Consider the following 18,451-nt stretch of genomic DNA (forward strand, 5'->3'; position numbering starts at 1 on the left):
ATTTTAGAACAGCCCTTAACACCTGCTCTTAGATAAGACGCGTCTTAGCTAAGACAAGAAAAACTTCGTATTAATGACCTTCGCGTCTTAATAAGACGCGAACGCATAGTACGCTTGCGTTAATTTTTGGCGTGCCACGTTGGATTGCCGTTGCTACGGGCAACATTCACATGAAAACGAGTCAAGAACAGAAATAAGACGCCAACCATTTATACGAGCTGTTCTCGTCTTCTTTAAGGTGCGTCTTATTTTTCCTCGTATTAAATGGCCCTAATATGCTCTAGCCTGCGAAAACAGAGTACAACAGACGTTTCTCCTCGCGAAACATCCTCGGCGGCGAGGAGCGAGAGAAAGCGGTTGTTTTCGCGGGCTTAGAATGTTCAAACACGGACGAAATTTTGTGGGACATCGATCGAGAAGTGGGTTGAAAAACAAGACAAAATAAATTTTTTTCAGACCACTTTTGAGCTGTAAAGGATTAGGGGGTTCTGGATGCTGCATATTGAAATAATGATTTGGCCTCAGGTTTGTCTGTTACGTGTTACCCAGACTGCGTCAGACGTGAAACGAGGCTGCAGTTGACCTCGTTTTGATGCAAACCTTTTCTACTTAATTCGCTACTTTCACATTTCCATAATACACCTTGTTTACCCCCAAAAGTTTTGCATAAGCATTGTTTCCAATTTCTTTCGGGATTTACAAGAGGCAATATTGTTGTTTATTCACAGCTACATTTAGACTTTGGGCCTTTCCTAGCAGACAAAATCGGACTTGTCTTTGAAACCAAAAACTGTATCGTCCCAATTTTTGTTTGGAAAACAGTTATCCGCACTGGAAACTAGGCCGTTACATCTGACAACATTCGCATTTGTTAATGGAGGAATAATGGCTTTACAACAAATGATTGACAAGAAAAACACATTTTTGTTTATTTGGTGGATTTTGGCCAGTTTTTTACCCAGGACAAATGTTGTCCACAGCGCCTTTGGAGATTGTCCCCTCTGGGACAAAATTTGTAAAAACGCGACAAACCATCCTCATTTGTTTAGCGTTGGTGATGACAGAACGTTTGTCTAAATAAACAGCTTTTTCGCTAGCTCGGATAGGCCGTTTGTTAAGGTCCTTCCGTCTCATTTCCGGTCCCACTGTCCCGCTTACGCTTCGCGCGCACGAGAAAAATTTTGAGCTCCAAGCTTCATCCTGTTTATCGTTCCTCCAGCTTTTGAGGACCTAAGATGTTTCTCCGAAGCAAGATGGAGAAAAGTACAATAACAGTAAGCTGAATAGCTTCGTAAACATCAATATGCATTGAGTGCTCTTTAATATAGCAGTAATGTCACTTTAGCGTCATTTTCGGCAGTTTTATGATTGGCCGATCTGGACATCAGATTGGCCAACATACTCTTTCTTGAACTTCCCCCTGGCCGTGGGAGATCTGGGTCAGAATTAGGGAGATGGAGAAGCGGTACAGCCCTTCGTCAGACGAATCGTCAAATCGGCAGTCAGTCGACAGGATAATTGACATATAGGTCAGCAAAAAGGCAGGAATAACACCAGTCTTTGCAACCCCAAGATCGTTCATAAGTAGGAGCCCATCACCCATCGCTCCTGGCACAAGCTGTTATTACAAGGTTTAAAAAGAATTATTTTTGGTCTTCGAACTTTTTTTCTTCTGAAGAAAAGGGTCTAGATGATTTTTGATGTCTATGCAATTGGAGTGTGCTTGTACCACTACGCTTTCAGAAGCTTTCAGAAGCCAGGAGATCTTACTCTCGGGCAAGAAGGTCACCGTAGAAAAAACTCATGCTTCAAACCTGCGCTTTTTTTTTTCAGATGTGGGTAATATGTGCCGGAGTCGTGATCTGTAGCACAGCGAAACATGTTGGATAAAACTGAATGAAAAGTTTGAACACGGTCAAACCTGATCTGAGAACATTCTACACTGCCCAAAAAGGTGCTCAAACGGGTCCCAACGATGCTATGTTGGATCACGTTGGGTCAGTTTGAATACTGCTTTTCATACGCTGACCCAAATAAGTCAAGTAAAGCACAAAAAGCAGAACACTAGCCCCGATCTGAACTTCAGCCGTATTCGAGTCGCCCACTCCCGAGAAAGATGCCGTCTCTCTCGGGAGTGTACGACTCGAGGGGACGGTTTTACGGCTGAAATTCAGCCCAACAGAACACTTAACGGTATTCAGTGAGCCCCGATTTTCCTAACCAAATCGGTTCGAAATAACTAGAAGTTTGAAAAATCGGAGATAAAATTACAGTGTTTGAATAGTGAAGAAAAGTTACATTAGGTTCGAATTTTTCAGGAATTTCGAGGCTACGAGTGTTTTTAAATAGGCATTTAAAAACAATACAGGATTTAGAACTGAATCATAAATTTGTTCTTTCAGGCACAGAAATTAACTCTTATCCACACTGGCCATGCCTCGTTAAAATTAATGATAAGACTTGCACACAATTAAAGAAACAAGCATTCATCTGGAGTCAATCACGTGGTTTATTGTTATTAATACCTTCTGCTTTGCCCACCACACCTTGCTTACTACTTTAACTATTTTTAAACAAGCAGGTGTCGTTTTTTATTTTTATATTACTGTAAAGAACTGAGAATGAGAGTTTATGAAATTACTGTTTATTACTTTTATTTCTCGAGGGGCTTCACTTGGTGCACACAGCGCATGTCAACTCTCGACCTTCAACATAAGGAAGACACGGTAGCGAACCGCATCTACCCTCCACAGGGTATAATAAAGCACCAAATCTACCTGCTTGGCTACCAGAAACATATTCTGGGTCCCCATCAAGGCAGATAAAATCTCTTGAATGCCGATTACTGGCATGTTCAGTCATCAGGTACCCATGATACTCTTCGGTCCATCCAGACGGACAGTCATTCCTTGCGGGCATCATTAGCATTGAGCCACGTGACTTTACAAAGCAGACAACGCAGACAGCTTCATAGTCGTGGATATTTTTTTTGAAAACAGTGCCAACGAACCCATTTACTTCATATTCAGTGCCGTACATATATCCCCCACCCTGGACGCCATTTCTGTATCTGTCATACTTTGGATTATGTGGAAGGCAAAGGTAGTTTGCACCACCTCCATAGTGATTGTAATACTCTCCACCCATTATACCTGTATGAAGCAAACGGAGAATAATCATGTAAGCTCATTTAGCCACATTATTATGAGTTGTTCTTGCTATCTGTCTTTCACTGGCTAAGGGCCTACAGTAGATTTTGGAAATCCGCGCAAACGATAGATTAATCAGTTATCTGATAGTAAAGTATGATTTCAAAGAGCGATGTCAAACTGTGTTCCGTTGGACGGTGTGTTTTTCATTATTTTCTTTTTCACCTCTACCTTGATTACTGATTCCGGACATCATGCTATCACTAAAAAACTGATGCAATAATTTTTGTTATAAAGGTGTTTGAGAAAAATGTTCCAGTCCGCTTATCTGCAGGTTAGGTATCAGCATCACAAATTGATCTATCATCAGATACTTGAATTGTCAGGGAATAGGAACTTGTTTATAGGAGTAGCTTTCAACTTTTTTTCACGGTCTTGTCCTTAGCACTCAGTGCGTTTTTTTGTCTTTTTACCTTTATAGACTATCTGTGCCCCGCTAGGACATGTGGTCCTTCCCCAGCGCACATACTTCACCCCTGAACTGCCAGACCCGTCCTGTCCCCTTTGTCCTTTAGCTCCTTGAGGTCCTTTGGCTCCAGTCTTTCCAACAGGTCCTTGATCCCCCTTAGGACCTGGAGGGCCTGGAAATGGCTTGTTGGTGCCAGGTTTCCCCTGCTCCCCTTTAAAGAAATGGTACTGAAGCTTAGGGTTTTTAAACGGTATCATTTGTCTGAGCGATTTTGGTTTGCTGTCTTTGCGATCTGATCTTTAACGTATGCAAAGCAAAGTGTTCTTAGCACACATTTTTGCCTTGCTTTTCATTTTCTTAAGGGGAGGGGATGGAAAGGGTGTTACTTTATTGCGATTGGTGAAAAATTCATTTATAGTTAATGAGGGTATTTTTAAATTAACTTTAAGATAGAATATTTCAATGTGTGTCTTTAGGGCCTGATGGTCCAGGTAATCCAGTTGGTCCAGGTGATCCAGGAGGGCCTGGTGGTCCAACTCGCTCTTTGCCTGTAGTTTGACCACGCTGTCCTAGAGTAGAGAGTGAAAAAAGGATTACAGAGAAGGGGTAGGTGGGCAGTTTTCCAGAATCATGTCGGAGACATTGCCTCCTTTTAAGGCGCTTTGTTTTTCGCACAGAGGCGAGCGCGAAACGCGAGTGACTGGTGACTAAGAGCGAGTGACCATGGGAGGGTGAAAGAAGAGGGGAGATGCGACGTGTTGGCAGTTTCTCTTTCCCGCCTTCCTTTGCGCGCAAATTTTCATCGAGAGAGAGATACCTCTGGGTAAGAGGTAATTGCAGGCATGTTTTTCGCAATTTTTACACCATCGACTCCAACATCGCTAAAATAAGCGGGAACATTTGTCTGCGATGACAAAATATGCTTTCCAAGGGTTAAATGGGTGTAATGTTCACTTTATTTTTTGGGCCAGGTCCTTTGGGCTGAAATTCTTTCCTGACACAGCTCCTTTAAGAATTCGCTGCCCGTTTAGATTGCTGGATTGTTTTAGCAATTTCCACCGTCTGCAGTGATTAGCCATTACAATCATCATTAATCACCACAATACACCAACCTAAAAGGTAACCCATAAGAGATGCGTATAAGTCTCCAGATCGAGGAGGCGGTATGCGCAGAAGAGCATCAAGTCTGGGTAAGATCAAGGAAATAACAAAAGTCAAATTTTAGTCGAGGCATTAGGTTAATGTTAAGCCTGCAGTGAGATAAAATAGATAAATGTATATACCTAATTCAATAACGGTTGCTGAAAATTGGGCATTTGTACATACGGAACTCAATGCCGGCAATGATTTAGTTCTTGTGTAACTACTAAACAATTGCTTTCCAGCGCGCAATTCCTAATGCCCGAAACAACCTTCACTAAATCAGTTCTTAATGCCACTAAAATGCTTGCTATATCAGCGAGATTATTTTCATGATCAATCTTCATAAGAAATGCAGTCTCTCCAAAGGATAAAGGGTAAACGTATGAAATTAAAGCTTTTTCTAGAACGTTATAAAAAAGAGATGCACATAATGATCGAACTGACAAAACCCGTATATTAAACCTCTTCTCTATTTCCCGCAATCGCCTTGTACTCTCATTATGCCTGCAAAAGAGGGGAAAAAAATTTTCGGTGAGGGTGTTTAAAAATGAGTGACTCTCCACAACAACAAGAAACACACGAAACTTTGTGCTGAATGAGCGTTTAAAAACAAAATCAAAACCAAAATCTACAAAAAAAAACCCAATAAACTCAATATCCTTTGTTATTCCCAATAAGATAAGAGACCATTGCACAAAAGTTCTCGCTAAATAAAACGCCTCAAAGCTAGCCTGTTCTAGGCGTTCAGATTGTGGAGTGCGGTGCGAAGTCTGTTTTTCCTGCTGACTCCTCTTTGCGCTGTCTTCACTGTCTTAACGCCTGGAAGGGACAGGGTTCCTTAAAGCGGGTTAGAGTCCGGCATGGTTAATGTACTTTGTAGGGCAATACACATTATATGAATAGTACAGATATACATGATAAATTATCATAACAGAAAAATGGATGCCCAAAAGGGAAAGGCGCGAAGATTTTCGCTTCCTTGTAACACAAGGTTTTTCTTCAGTTCGCGAAAAACCGCTCCACCGCGAAAAGAAGAAACAATATATGGCGCCGTAAAACATGTGATTTTGGTTAAATTTTTGTTTAGGTTAAAGTGCTAATCAGTTATTCAATCAAAATATCAGAAGTAAATTTCATGCTACTGTTTTTTCGGCTTGATAGCTATCGGAACAACAAAGTACGCGTTTTGTGACTCGCCTTTCTTCCATGACCTTCAGTCGTTTTTCAAAGTCTTGCTTGGGGGTTGCATTCTTTTTTACGGCTCTTCGCTGGCGATGCAAGACAGAGTGTTTATCATCCGATTCTCGGGGACTAGAGCTGCTATCTACCTCCTGGTGTTGTCCAATCAAAGAATCATCCATAGCAGAAATATGAACCCAAGCCACACCACACAACATCAACGACACGGCCAAAAAATGTAAACTGGTCCGAGGCGGTTTGCTAATTGCCGGTGAAAATTTCATTACGTACTGAATGAGCGTTCCTTACACACAGCCAAAGGAGACAAAATAACTTTCAAGGAAGTTGTTGTATGTGTACGTTTTCGATTTCAAAGGGAATTTTAATGAGATAAAGGCGAGAACTTTTTCGAGTTTGTGACACAGCAGCCTACACGGACGCGCATGGGACAACGAAAAATTTTAAAAAACAACAATATCGTGTCAAAATGACGATGAAACGAAAGTTGGTTGAAACATTTAGACAGTCATCGAGGAAACCTTGTAAAAGGAGCCAAATTTAGTTAATAACACGTGGAAAAATAATTCTTATGCTGATCAAAATAAACCGACTTTTTTGCAATTTGCATATAATTATTATCACGGCAACGTTCCGCAACAAAGCCTCGACTTTCTCTAATCATTTCTATTTGACGCTTAAAGGTAATTCCAAATCTTAAATTAAGTCTGTTGGAAACCTCCGATATTGTAAAATGCGAGCCAGTTACTGAGAGAGCGCACAGGTAGTCCAAGCTCGAAATATGAGCATCGGCGAGCATCGGCATTGTTGCGTAACATTCAAAATATAAGGATTTGTATGGGAAAAAAACCTATCGTTTCCGTAACCTACGATAATGAAAGGATTTCAGTAAAAAGCAGCTTACCTTACTTAAAATGTGTGTTAACTCTCTTCTGTGTGGTCCACGGGCCGATTTATGGGTTTTTATGTGAACGGTTTTCTCTCCATATCAAGGTAAACCTTTATATAGAGAGAAAACCGTTTACATAAAAACCCATAAAACGGCCATAACTCGGCCCGTGGACCACACAGGAGAGACGTAACACACATTTTAAGTAAGGTAAGCTGTTTTTTATTGAAATCCTTTCATTTTCGTAGGTTACGGAAACGATAGGTTTTTTTCCCATACATTGCCTGCGTGGCAGGCGCAAAAAGGGGAGGGAGAAAAGCACGAAAGAGGGGAAAGGGAAGGGAGCACTAGGCCCGATTTCCGCCGTCTCCCGGGTGGGATGAGTGCAGGCTCATTTTCCCGAACAGCGGCTGGTAATCGAGCCTAAGGGAGCGCCTGCTATAAGACCCGGTGTTTTTGTGATCCGCCCACCATTTTCTTAACTAATCCGATAATGTCACTGTCAATACGTGACCAATCACAAGTACGGGACTTCTCAGCATGGTCCGAACTGAATTACTTTGTTTACCGGAAATTGTCAAGTGAGATCATAATCGAGCGAAATGAAACATTCAGTTACTGTTCTTGCTCCCGCAGCAAACACGACAAACATAGACTACGAGCTGTCTCTCATTTTTTTACTGCTCGCAGTCTACGACAACTGGAACAATGATCAGTATCGTGTGAATACACAAGACCAGGAGCCGATTGGATATTACTGAGAAGGCGTGAAAATATTTCGCGAAAGCTATTTCTATAAATAATTTTTCGTCGGAAAGGGTTGACTCCAAGGGCTTATATGGAGGCTCCAAGTAATCGGCTCCTGACAAGACCTTTTATCTTACAACCTCATCAAGCACCGTGATGGTCACAAAGAACAGAACAACGGCCAGCCTGAGACGCGTATAATGAAAGTAAACGAGAATTATCAAAACGCTCAACGGATAGTTTTTACCAAAGCTTCAGCTGTCTCTTTGCAAACAATTTAAAACTCCATTCAAGACGGTATATATTTTTGCGGAAAAGGTAGGTATTTTGAATATTGGCATTGCAGATGTCTGGCAAGAATCGCAATCGCTTTGAATCGCCGCTCGGTGTATGGACAAATCCAGTATACAAAACCTTCTGAGCATCTCTCCCTGCTAAACAAGCTGTTACAGTTGGTTTTAGTTCAAGTTTTAAGGTGAAGTTGCTACATTATTGCAGTCACGGTAATTTTGATCTTCCAAAGCTTATGCCAGTAGAACGCATTTTCTTGATGCCTTCGTCATGTTTGTCTCACACACTAATACACGCCAGGATACACGCCAATAAGTTACTCATTACGGCTCAGCCAATCAGGAATTTGCGGACGCCAGCGTCCGCAGAAATGAATAAGAGGGGGTTTTTATTGCAGGTGTCCCTTCCCCTCTATCCCCGCCCCCCTTCCCTTTTTCTCTTTTTCCCTATCCCCTACTTCTTTCGACGCCTGCTGCGCAGGCTACCCGTACAACAGGGGCACCCAATGAGGATAAAGTTCAAAACCACTTAACATAGCATTGTTGAACGTATTTTAGTATTTAAACGGTAGATATAGGCATATTTTTATCCCCTAAAAACTTTTCATCTGTTCGGATTTCCTAGCTGAAAGTCTAGTGATCCGAAAATTATTGGGATCAAAACTTACCTTTTCGAAAATTTCAGCCAGGAAAAGGCTCCTGAAAATTCTAGGTGGCCTTTTTTAGGGTAAATATCCGTTTAAAATGGGTAATTATACCATTTTGTAGATGTTTGAAAATCCTAGGAGAGGCAGGCAAGCAAGAAATTTTACAACAAATGTTCTGAAAATTCTAGTTCTCAAATCGTCTTCCGAACAGATATTTTCCCGAAAATTGCCGTTGGGTGCCCCTGATACAAATCCTTATATTTTGAATGTTACGCAACAATGTCGATGCTCGCCGATGCTCATATTTCGTGCTTGGGCTACCTATGGAGAGCGTAGTTAGCTGACTTTGATGTTTTCAGATCGCGGCTATCAGATCTAATTACACGGGTCAACTCTCGCCGCCTTTTCCCGCGTGGGGTGATTATCACGCGTTCTCGCGTTTCGCTCGCTCTACTTTCCCTTAGGAAAAATAGGGACTACTCGTAGTTTACTCACCTTACGGACACTCCGATAATACGAACGGACAGCAGCTAAATCCCTAGGCTCAGTCTCTAGCCTTGGGTGTCTCGATGCGCCGACACCCAAGGCTGGAGACTGAGCGTACTGAATCCCAAGCAAAAATAGATTACAGATGTTAGACTGAAATAAACTCCCGCTGTTACGGACTCTCGCTAATGAACTCAAGGTCCCACACAGTGTGCGCTATAAAGGGAGTTGAGTGTAGTTGTCAGTGAAGATTATTTACCCCAGTCATTAGTTAATGTTTTCAATTTTGATCAATATTGATTTAAAGGAGTTAGGCGCTAAGGTAGAGTTTTTATTTCTGAATCGATCGTCTTTTGAATAATGATACAAAAAGGTTGTAGCAAAAACTCACGGTTTCACTTAGCCTGCGTAGCACACGTCGAAAGAGCGCCACACAGTGTATAAACAACTCAGGCAAAAACGATGAGTACTGAAATAAAATCCCGTGGCTTGCGATTGAAGCAGTCGTCTCTCCTCGTCCGCCGCAGGGACGTATAATTATCTTTTTTTAAAAAAGAATCCGGTTATCACTAAACATAAATAATAATAGTTTGCCATTCCCTTCTTCATAGAAAGAAAGCTATTAAGCCCAACCCTCTTGCGAGCCTCCCTTCTCCTAATGTTTCTTTTTCGTGCACCACTGAAATAACAGACTCGTACCCAGTCGCTATTAATGTGTTTTTGGGGTGAGAGAAGATTGGGTTAGTTTGAGGCGCGAGGGGATTCATGGGAGGGGACGAAGGAAAAAACTAATCTTCTCTCACCCAAAAAACACATAAATAACGACTGGGTACGAGCCTGCTAAAATAATAGATAAATGCAAAACATGGGAGCTATCTACATTTTATTTCAAAATTCTGAAAGAACGATAAACAGCGATGGAAAATTAGTGTGAGTGATATAAGCACCAATTTTCATAGACTTGCTACAAGTCGACCTCTTGGCGAGCAGAGAGAGCCTTGTTTGACCGCGAAGATGAATCCGACGAAGAACTTTTTTGAAAGTCTACAATTTTCACCACATCTCTCTGGTTGCAGTAGTTGATTTACAATAATTTTTTCCGAAAAAACTCTGGAATAAGTTCAGTTGTCGATGTTCTTATCATTCCATGTCAGATGAAAAGTTTATTTTAACAATTAATGGTTTAGGTGTTGTGGCATCGGCTACTACAATCTCTTGACCGTCAACAAGTCCAATATCTAAAAGGATTGATAACAAAGGTGCAAGGAAAATAAATACAGTGTAAATTCTTTGAAAAACCACCTCCCCTTAGTATACAACCCACCCCTCCCCTAACATATGCCCGCGCGGAGATACAAAATTCAGTCTTTTCGAGTGTTGTCAACACAAGAGAAATGTCGTAGCTCAAAGCGGTCATGTAACGCTCTATTTACTACATAAACACCAATAAAATACCAAACCATTTCACTTTAACAGATTATTCTTGTGAAAGGTAGACTACGAGTACTCCCCATTTTTCCTCAGGGATAGTAGAGCGAGCGCGCCTTTCTCGCGAGAGGTGATTTTCACGCGCACTCGAGTTTCGCTCTCTCTAAAATCCCTGAGGAAAAATGGGGACTACTCATAGTCTATGTGAAAGACGTGATTTATTATGTAGCCGTAGCAACGGTGATCTGTTCACATGTAAAGATACCATGATTTCGCGCGAAAACTCACCTTGTAATTCATTAGACTAGTGGTTATACAATAGAAGAAATTTCTCTTCTTGTGTTGAAAAATATTCTACTCGTTTGCTGCTCTCACTGGAGAAATATGTTTCAACACTCGAAGAGAAATTTCGTATCCATTCGGCCATGTAGTATATATCAGACGCATCAGTTAAAGGACAAAATTATTGAACACAGATTGGCTGAGAGAGAAGAAAATATTTGGGTTATCAAGGGAGGGCCTGGTGTGATTTCCTCTATAAACTTTTGTCTTATAGTAACAAACAAGAATTAAACGAGTCCTCATTCAATTAAGGATTAACTACAGTGTTTTTAAATTACCCTTTTCGCTGGAAAACTTCGAAAACGCTCGTTTAATTGGTTCTTAATTGGTCAGCCTCGGGTTATACATATTATAGTAGGAATATCTACAGATGACCACCTCTTGTGTGCAACACAGCCATTTTAGGTGCTTATAACAGTTATAAAAATGTAGAAAATAGTAATGGTTATGTTTGGTTTTATTAAGGAATTAAGAAATGGTTGGCATATTTATAATGTTCAACCAACCTATATTCTCCTTTGAGTATGCTAAATCCTCTACAAAAAATATTAGAGCAGCCTGCGAAAACATCCGTTTCTCCTTCGCAGGCTAAAACTGTGATGGAATAATCATTCTTTTGGCAAACTCCTTCCGGGAACACAGGGCAGATTAATTTCTAGTCGCATCCAATATGCATAAACTGGTACAGTACCTTTCAATCTCTTGGGTAGATTCTCTCTTATTCTTTCTTCTATAGACTTCACAGTCTAAAAGGCAGTTGGGAAAAGGTACATTTAAAAAGGAGTTGTTTCTCTTTTAATGTGGACAAAAAGGGTACCTAAACAAGGGAAGTACGCAAGATTATGGAACCACCACACTGTGTGTGCTACAGACTGGTAAACCCCATCATCACTATATGGAATGAGCAGCTAAAAATATACGGTCTCATTGTTCAGCTCGCTCTCCGCGCGCTTTAGAAAAATTTTGAGCTCGACCTGTGGGCAAGTCCTAGATACATCCTTTTTTATCGTTCAGTAGATTCCAGCGTTTGAGGACCTTTGAAGATGTTTCTCCGTAGCAAGATGGGAGAGAGTACAATAAAAGTAAGCTGAATAGCTTCGTAACCGTCAAAATGCGTTGAGTGCTCTTTGAAAAAGCAATTCTAGAGTCGTTTTCGGACGTCTTATGATTGGCCGATCTGGGCACGTTTAATTGGTTGATAGTAATCTTGTATCCAGATCTGACTCTGTCTTGAACTTTCCCCTGGCCTTGAGAGATCTGGGTACGAAATTAAGGAGAGCCGTCAGGAAACTCGGCAGTCAGTCGACAGGATAATTGACATGTAGGTCAGCAAACGGCAGCTGGAATAACGCCAGTCTTCGCAACCCAAAGATCAAAATCGTTCACAAGCTATTATTACAAGGTTTCAAAAGAATTATTTTGGGTCTTCCGTGACTTCTTCTTTGAAAGGAAAGGGTCTATATGATTTTTGATGTCTATGCAATTGGAGTGTGATTGTAGTATTACGCTTTCAGAAATCAAGAGAACTCACTTTCGGGCAAGAAGTTTACCGCCGAAAAACTCATGTTTCTTCGGACGAATCTCAAACCTGCGCTTTTTTTTTCAAATGTGGGAAATATGTGCCGGCGTAGTGGTCTGTAGCACAGGGAAACATGTTGGATAAAACTGAATGAAAAGTTTGAACATGGTGAAACCTGATCTGAGAAAAAGGTGCCACACTGCCCAAAAAGGTGCTCAAACGGTTCCCAATAATGCTATGTTGGATCATTTTCGGTCAGTTCAAATAGGGCTTTTCATATGCTAACCCCCCTCCACCCCCCTGAAAACAAAGAAATTGTACCCTCCCAAATAAAGAACGAAACGCAGAACACTAGCCGCGATGTGAATTTCATCCGTACTCGAGTTGCTCACTGCTGAGAAACATGTCTTTCACGGGAGTGTGCGACTCGAGGGGACGGCACACGGCTGAAATTCAGGCTTACAGAACGCTTACCGGTATTCAGTGAAATCCCGATTTTTCTAACCAAATCGGTTCGAATGAACTAGAAGTTTGAAAAATCGGAGATTGAATTACAATGTTTAAATGGTGAAGAAAAGTTACATTAGATTCGGAATTTTTCAGGAATTTCGAGGGTACGAGTATTTTTAAATAGGCATTTAAAAGAAAAATACAGGATTTGGAACTGAAACATAAATGTGTTCTTTCAGGCACAGAAATTAACTCTTACCCACATTGGCCATGCCCTTTAGTTAATTGTAAGACTTGCACACAAAGAAAGAAACAAGCATTCATCTGGAGGTAATCACGTGGTTTATTGTTAACATTACCTTATGTTCTGCCAACCACACCTTGCTTACTACTTTAACTGTTTTTAAACAAGCAGGTGTGATTAACAGCTGAGAGTTTATGAAATTACTGTTTATTACTTTTATTTCACGAGGAGCTTCACTCGGTGCACACGGCGCATGTCAGCTCTCGACCTTCAACATAAGGAAGACACGGTAGCGAGCCGCATCTACCCTCCACAGGGTACAGCAAAGCACCATTTCTGTTTGCTTGGCTACCAGGAACATATTCTGGGTCCCCGTCAAGGCAGATAAAATCTCTTGAATGCTTATGACTGGCGTGTTCAGTCATCAGGTACCCATGATACTCTTCGGTCCATCCAGACGGACAGTCATTCCTTGCGGGCATCATTAGCATTGAGCCACGTGACTTGACAAAGCAGACAACACAGGGAGCATCATAGTCGTGGATATTTCTTTTGAAAACAGTGCCAACGAACGAACTTACTTGATATTCAGTGCCGTACATATATCCCCCACCCTGGACGCCATTTTTGTATCTGTCATACTTTGGATTATGTGGAAGGCAAAGGTAGTTTGCACCACCTCCATAGTGATTGTAATACTCTCCACCCATTATACCTGTATGAAGTAAACGGAGAATAATCAAGTAAGATCATTTAGTCACATTATTATGCCTTGTACTCGCTATCTGTCTTTCACTAGCTAAGGGCCTACAGTAGATTTTGGAAATCCGCGCAAACGACAGATTAATTAGTTATCTGATAGTAATGTATGAGTTCCAAGAGCGATGTTAAACTGTGTTCCGTTCGACGATGTGTTTGTAATTTTGTTTGTTTGGTTTTTTTTTTCACCTCGACCTGGATCACTGATTCCGGAGATTACACTATCACAAAAACCTCATGCAATAATTTTTGTTATAAAGGTTTTTGAGAAAAATGTTCCAGTGCTCTTATCTGCAGCTTAGGTATCAGCATCACACATTGATCTATCACCAGATGCTTGAATTATTGGGAATAGGAACTTGTTTACGGGTATCGCTTTCAAATTTTTCAAGGTTATGTCCTTAGCACTAAGTGCGTTTTTTTGTTTGTTTACCTTTATAGACTATCTGTGCCCCGCTAGGACATGTGGTCCTTCCCCAGCGCACATACTTCACCCCTGAACTGCCAGACCCGTCCTGTCCCCTTTGCCCTTTAGGTCCTTGAAGTCCTTTGGCTCCAGTCTTTCCAACAGGTCCTTGATCCCCCTTAGGACCTGGAGGGCCTGGAAATGGCTTGTTGGTGCCAGGTTTCCCCTGTTCCCCTATAAAGAAATGGTGGGGTTTTTAAACAGTATCATTTGTCTGAGCGATTTTGGTTTGCTCTCTTCGCGATCCGAATCTTTAACGTATGCAAAGCAAAGTGCTCTTAGCACACATTTTTGCCTTGGTATATGGAAAGAGTGTTACTGTATTGCGATTGGTGAAAAGCTTATTTTTAATTATTGAGGATATTTTTATTTTATTTTTAAGATAGAATATTTCATTGTGTGCCTTTGGGGCCTGATGGTCCAGGTGATCCAGGAGGGCCAGGTGGTCCAACTCTCTCCTTGCCTGTATGTTGACCACGCTGTCCTAGAGTAGAGAGTGAAAAAAAAGGATTACAGGGATGGGGTAGGTGGGCAGTTTCCGGGAATCATGTCGCACACACTGCCTCCTCCTTAGGCGCTTCGTTTTTCGCACAAAGGCGACCGCGAAACGCGAGTGACTGGTAACGAAGCCCAAGGGACCATGGGAAGGTAAAAGAAGAGAGGAGAAGCGACGTCTTGGCAGTTTTCTCTTTCCCGCCTTCCTTTGCGCGCAAATTTTTATCGAGAGAGAGGGATCTCTGGGTAAGAGGCAGTTGCAGACATGTTCATTTGTCGCAATTTTTGCACCATGATCGAGTCAAATATAGTTAAATAAGTGGGAACCTTTGTCCGTGGTGACAAATATGTCTTCCAAGGTTTACATTCAAAGTTACAAACAACAGAAATCAACAGCTTTGAATCGGCTCCTGCTTTGACTGAAAAAGGTCAGGATGAACAGTTCTCAAAAACCCTCAATATTGCAGTCAGTTTCCTCTTTTTCGACAATTTGCACATCCATTCCTCTTTTAGGGAACTTTTCGTCAATGTTTTCACTGTTTTAATGCTCGCTCAATTTTGGAGGCCAGGTCCTTTGCGCTGAATTTCCTGGCACAGCTCCTTTAGGCATTCGCTGCCCGTTTAGATTGCTGAATTGTTTTAGAAATTTCCTTTGTCTGCAATGATTGGCCATTACAATAATTAATCACCACAATACACCAACCTAAAATGTAACGCATGAGAGAATCGATTAAGTCTCCAGATCGAGGAGGTATGCGCAGAAGGGCATCAAGTCTGGGAAAGATCAAGGAAATAACCAAAGTCAAATTTTAGCTGAGGCAGTAGGTTAATGTTAAGCCAGCAGTGGGAGAAACTGATAGACGTTACTTGCGATTTTTGCGGTATTTGCTTCTCAAATCGCTTCTTGGCCTTCCCTCTTTCTAAGTCGAGAATTTTGTCAAATTTGGAAATCTTGCTATTCTTGCTATATTTTGCAAAAGTCAAAATCCTTTTTACTTTTGTAATTTTTGCAGAATTTGCTACATTTCTGATATTAGTTTCCTTTAAATTTTTTTTGTTAAAATTGCGAAAACAATTTGCTAGCAAGATTGATCCTGGGCATAAGCAATGGTCAATGGAAATTGGACATTCGTGCATGCGATGATTTTCTTGAGTAACTACTAAAAAATTCCTTCCGGTTACCGGTCATCTCGCCCCCAAGTCATTTCGCCCGGTTACTTAGCCCCCTACTCTAGAACGAGGCATATTATATTTGAAGCGCGCTAAATGACTCGAAAATAGGGGGCTAAGTAACCGGGGCGAAATGACCGGTTACCTTGCTTCCCAGTGCGCAATTCCCAATGCCCGAAACAACCTTCACTGAACCAGCTCTTAATGCCACTGAAATGCTTGCTATATCAGCGAGACTGTTTTCATGATCAATCTTCATAAGAAATACAGTCTCTCCAAAGGATAAAGGATAAACGTATGTAATTAAAGCTTTTTCTAGAACGTTATAAAAAAGAGATGCACATAATGATCGAACTGACAAAACCCGTATATTAAACCTCTTCTCTATTTCCTGCAATCGCCTTGTACTCTTATTATGCCTGCAAGAGAGGAGAAAAGATTTTCGGTGAGGGTGTTAAAAAAGTGAGTGACTTTCCGCAACAACAAGAAACACACGAAAATTTGCGCTGCATGAGCGTTTAACTAGACTACATCAAAACCAAAATCTACAAAAACGCCCCCCAATAAACTCAATATCCTTTTTTGTTCCTAACAAGATAAATAAGAGACCCATTGAAAAAAGTTCTCGCGAAAAATAACGCCTCAAAGCTAGCCTGTTCCTGGCGTTCAGATTGTGGAGTGCTGCGCGAAGTCTGCTTTTCCTGCTGACTCTTCTTTGCGCTGTCCCCATTTTCTTAACAACTGGAAGGAACAGGGTTTATATTTTATTTATGTATTTTACATTTGCCACATAGAATAAATATTACAGAAAGAAAAGGAAAAAGATATATACATTATTACTAAGACTGCAAATTTAAAGGGCGGGAAAAGCTTCAAAAATAGTCCAAAAAAATTAAATGTAATATTAAGTGACTTAACTTTTGTAATAGATAGAGTGGCGAGGAAGCCCATTAGAAGCTAAATAGCTTGTAGAAATTGGGCTCCTCATACTTAATTATGATTTAATGTAAGCTGTCATATGGTCAAGCGAGTTTAATTTAGAGCTCTCTCGATAAGGTATTTTTTAAATGAAGTCTTGAAACTAGAGTAACTTGTCAGTTCCGTAAGATTATGGGGAAGGGGAGTTTCATAGGCTAGGTCCTAGATGGAGGATTGTGAACTGTTTAATGTTTGTTCTACAGAAATGTGGTGGGTAGTTATTAGCATTTCGAGTATTAAATGTGTGTACTTGGCGATTACTAAAGGTGGTGTTAAACGTATGAGGAAAGAGGTTATTGTGGTACGAGTACATAAAACACGCAACAAAGAACGCATTAATAATGTTAAAGCTGTCAAGGATATTAAGGGTACCTTAAAGTAGGTTAGAGACCTGCATGTTTAATCTACTTTGTAGGGCAATACACATGTACATTATATGAATAGTACAGGTATACATGATAAAATATTATAACAGAAAAATGGATGCCCAAAAGGGAAAGGCGCGAAGATTTTCGCTTCCTTGCAACACACGTTTTTCTTCTTTTCTTGCCTAATAAAAAAAGCGACTCTAATTCCTTCCGCGAAAAGTTTCGCCGTAAAAAGAAGAAACAGTATAAAGCGCGATAAAACATGTGACTTTGGTTGAAATTTTAGTCAGGTTGAAGTCTTAATCCAAATTCAATCAGCTTTCGGAACAACAAAGGTACGCGTCCTGTGACTCGCCTTTCTTCCATGGTCTTCAGTCGTTTTTCAAAGTCTTGCTTGTGGGTTGCATTGTTTCTTACGGCTCTTCGCTCGCGATTCAGGACAGATTGTTTATCATCAGATTCTCGGGCACTAGAGCTGCTATCTACCTCCTGCTGTTGTCCAATCAAAGAATCTTCCATAGCAGAAATATGAACCCAAGTGACACCACACAATATTAACGACACAGCCAAGAAGTGCAAACCGGTGCGAGGTGTGCTAATTGCCGGTGGAAATTTCATTGCGTACCGAATGAGAATTCCTTACTCGCAGCCAAAGGAGACAAAACAACTTTCAATGAAATTGTTGTATGTGTACGTTTTTGATATCAAAGATAATTTTAATGAGATAAGGTCGAGAACTTTTTCGAGTTTGTGACGTAGCAGCCTATGGGCGCATGGTACAACGAAAAAATTATAATAACAGTCTCGCGTCGGGATGACGATAACTGGGCGTTTAAGGGGGAGGGGGTAAGGCAGTGGACATTAGTGCGGGGCATTTTTGGACAACAGCAAACTGATGCATTTTCATATTACTAAATATTTTGTGGAACGGCACTCGTGACGTTATTTAAGAGAGAGAAGGACAAATCGTAGAAAAGAGTGTCAATTGTGATCATTTAAACTCTGCTCATAACTACTAGCAAATTACACGTCACATTTTGATCTTTTAAAACTGAGAAGTTGTGCAGATTTTGCAAGAGAGCAGGTAGGAGAAAGCATAATTCGAAGTACGAAGTATCTACCACGTTTTAAAAGCAGTAATACCGAATGAGCGTTCCTCACTCACAACCAAAGGAGACAAAACAACTTTCAAGGAAGTTGTTATGTGTGTACGTT

The 18,451-nt window shown here is 40.9% G+C and overlaps 3 protein-coding genes across 3 annotated transcripts; all 3 read right to left on the reverse strand.

Moving 5' to 3' along the window:
• Window positions 1-2,551: 2,551 nt before the first annotated feature.
• On the reverse strand, window positions 2,552-3,960 carry LOC140927640 (uncharacterized). Its single transcript, XM_073377315.1, has 2 exons — window positions 3,623-3,960; window positions 2,552-3,152 (listed from the first exon to the last, which is right to left on the reverse strand). Exons 1-2 carry the CDS (start codon window positions 3,873-3,875, stop codon window positions 2,671-2,673), a joined length of 735 nt encoding a protein of 244 aa, XP_073233416.1. The 5' UTR covers window positions 3,876-3,960; the 3' UTR covers window positions 2,552-2,670.
• Window positions 3,961-13,088: 9,128 nt separating this feature from the next.
• LOC140927642 (short-chain collagen C4-like) lies at window positions 13,089-14,409 on the reverse strand (the record flags this gene model as incomplete). Its single annotated transcript, XM_073377317.1, has 2 exons — window positions 13,089-13,715; window positions 14,193-14,409. Coding segments are annotated over 2 exons (699 nt in total), but the record flags the coding sequence as incomplete, so codon positions are not given.
• Window positions 14,410-14,417: 8 nt separating this feature from the next.
• LOC140927641 (uncharacterized) lies at window positions 14,418-18,269 on the reverse strand. Its single transcript, XM_073377316.1, has 4 exons — window positions 17,592-18,269; window positions 16,268-16,309; window positions 15,424-15,494; window positions 14,418-14,709 (listed from the first exon to the last, which is right to left on the reverse strand). Exons 1-4 carry the CDS (start codon window positions 17,852-17,854, stop codon window positions 14,618-14,620), a joined length of 468 nt encoding a protein of 155 aa, XP_073233417.1. The 5' UTR covers window positions 17,855-18,269; the 3' UTR covers window positions 14,418-14,617.
• Between the last annotated feature and the right edge of the window lie 182 nt (window positions 18,270-18,451).

The sequence above is a fragment of the Porites lutea genome, chromosome 2 (assembly GCF_958299795.1).
Source record: "Porites lutea chromosome 2, jaPorLute2.1, whole genome shotgun sequence".
In the NCBI taxonomy this organism is placed as follows: Eukaryota; Metazoa; Cnidaria; class Anthozoa; order Scleractinia; family Poritidae; genus Porites; species Porites lutea.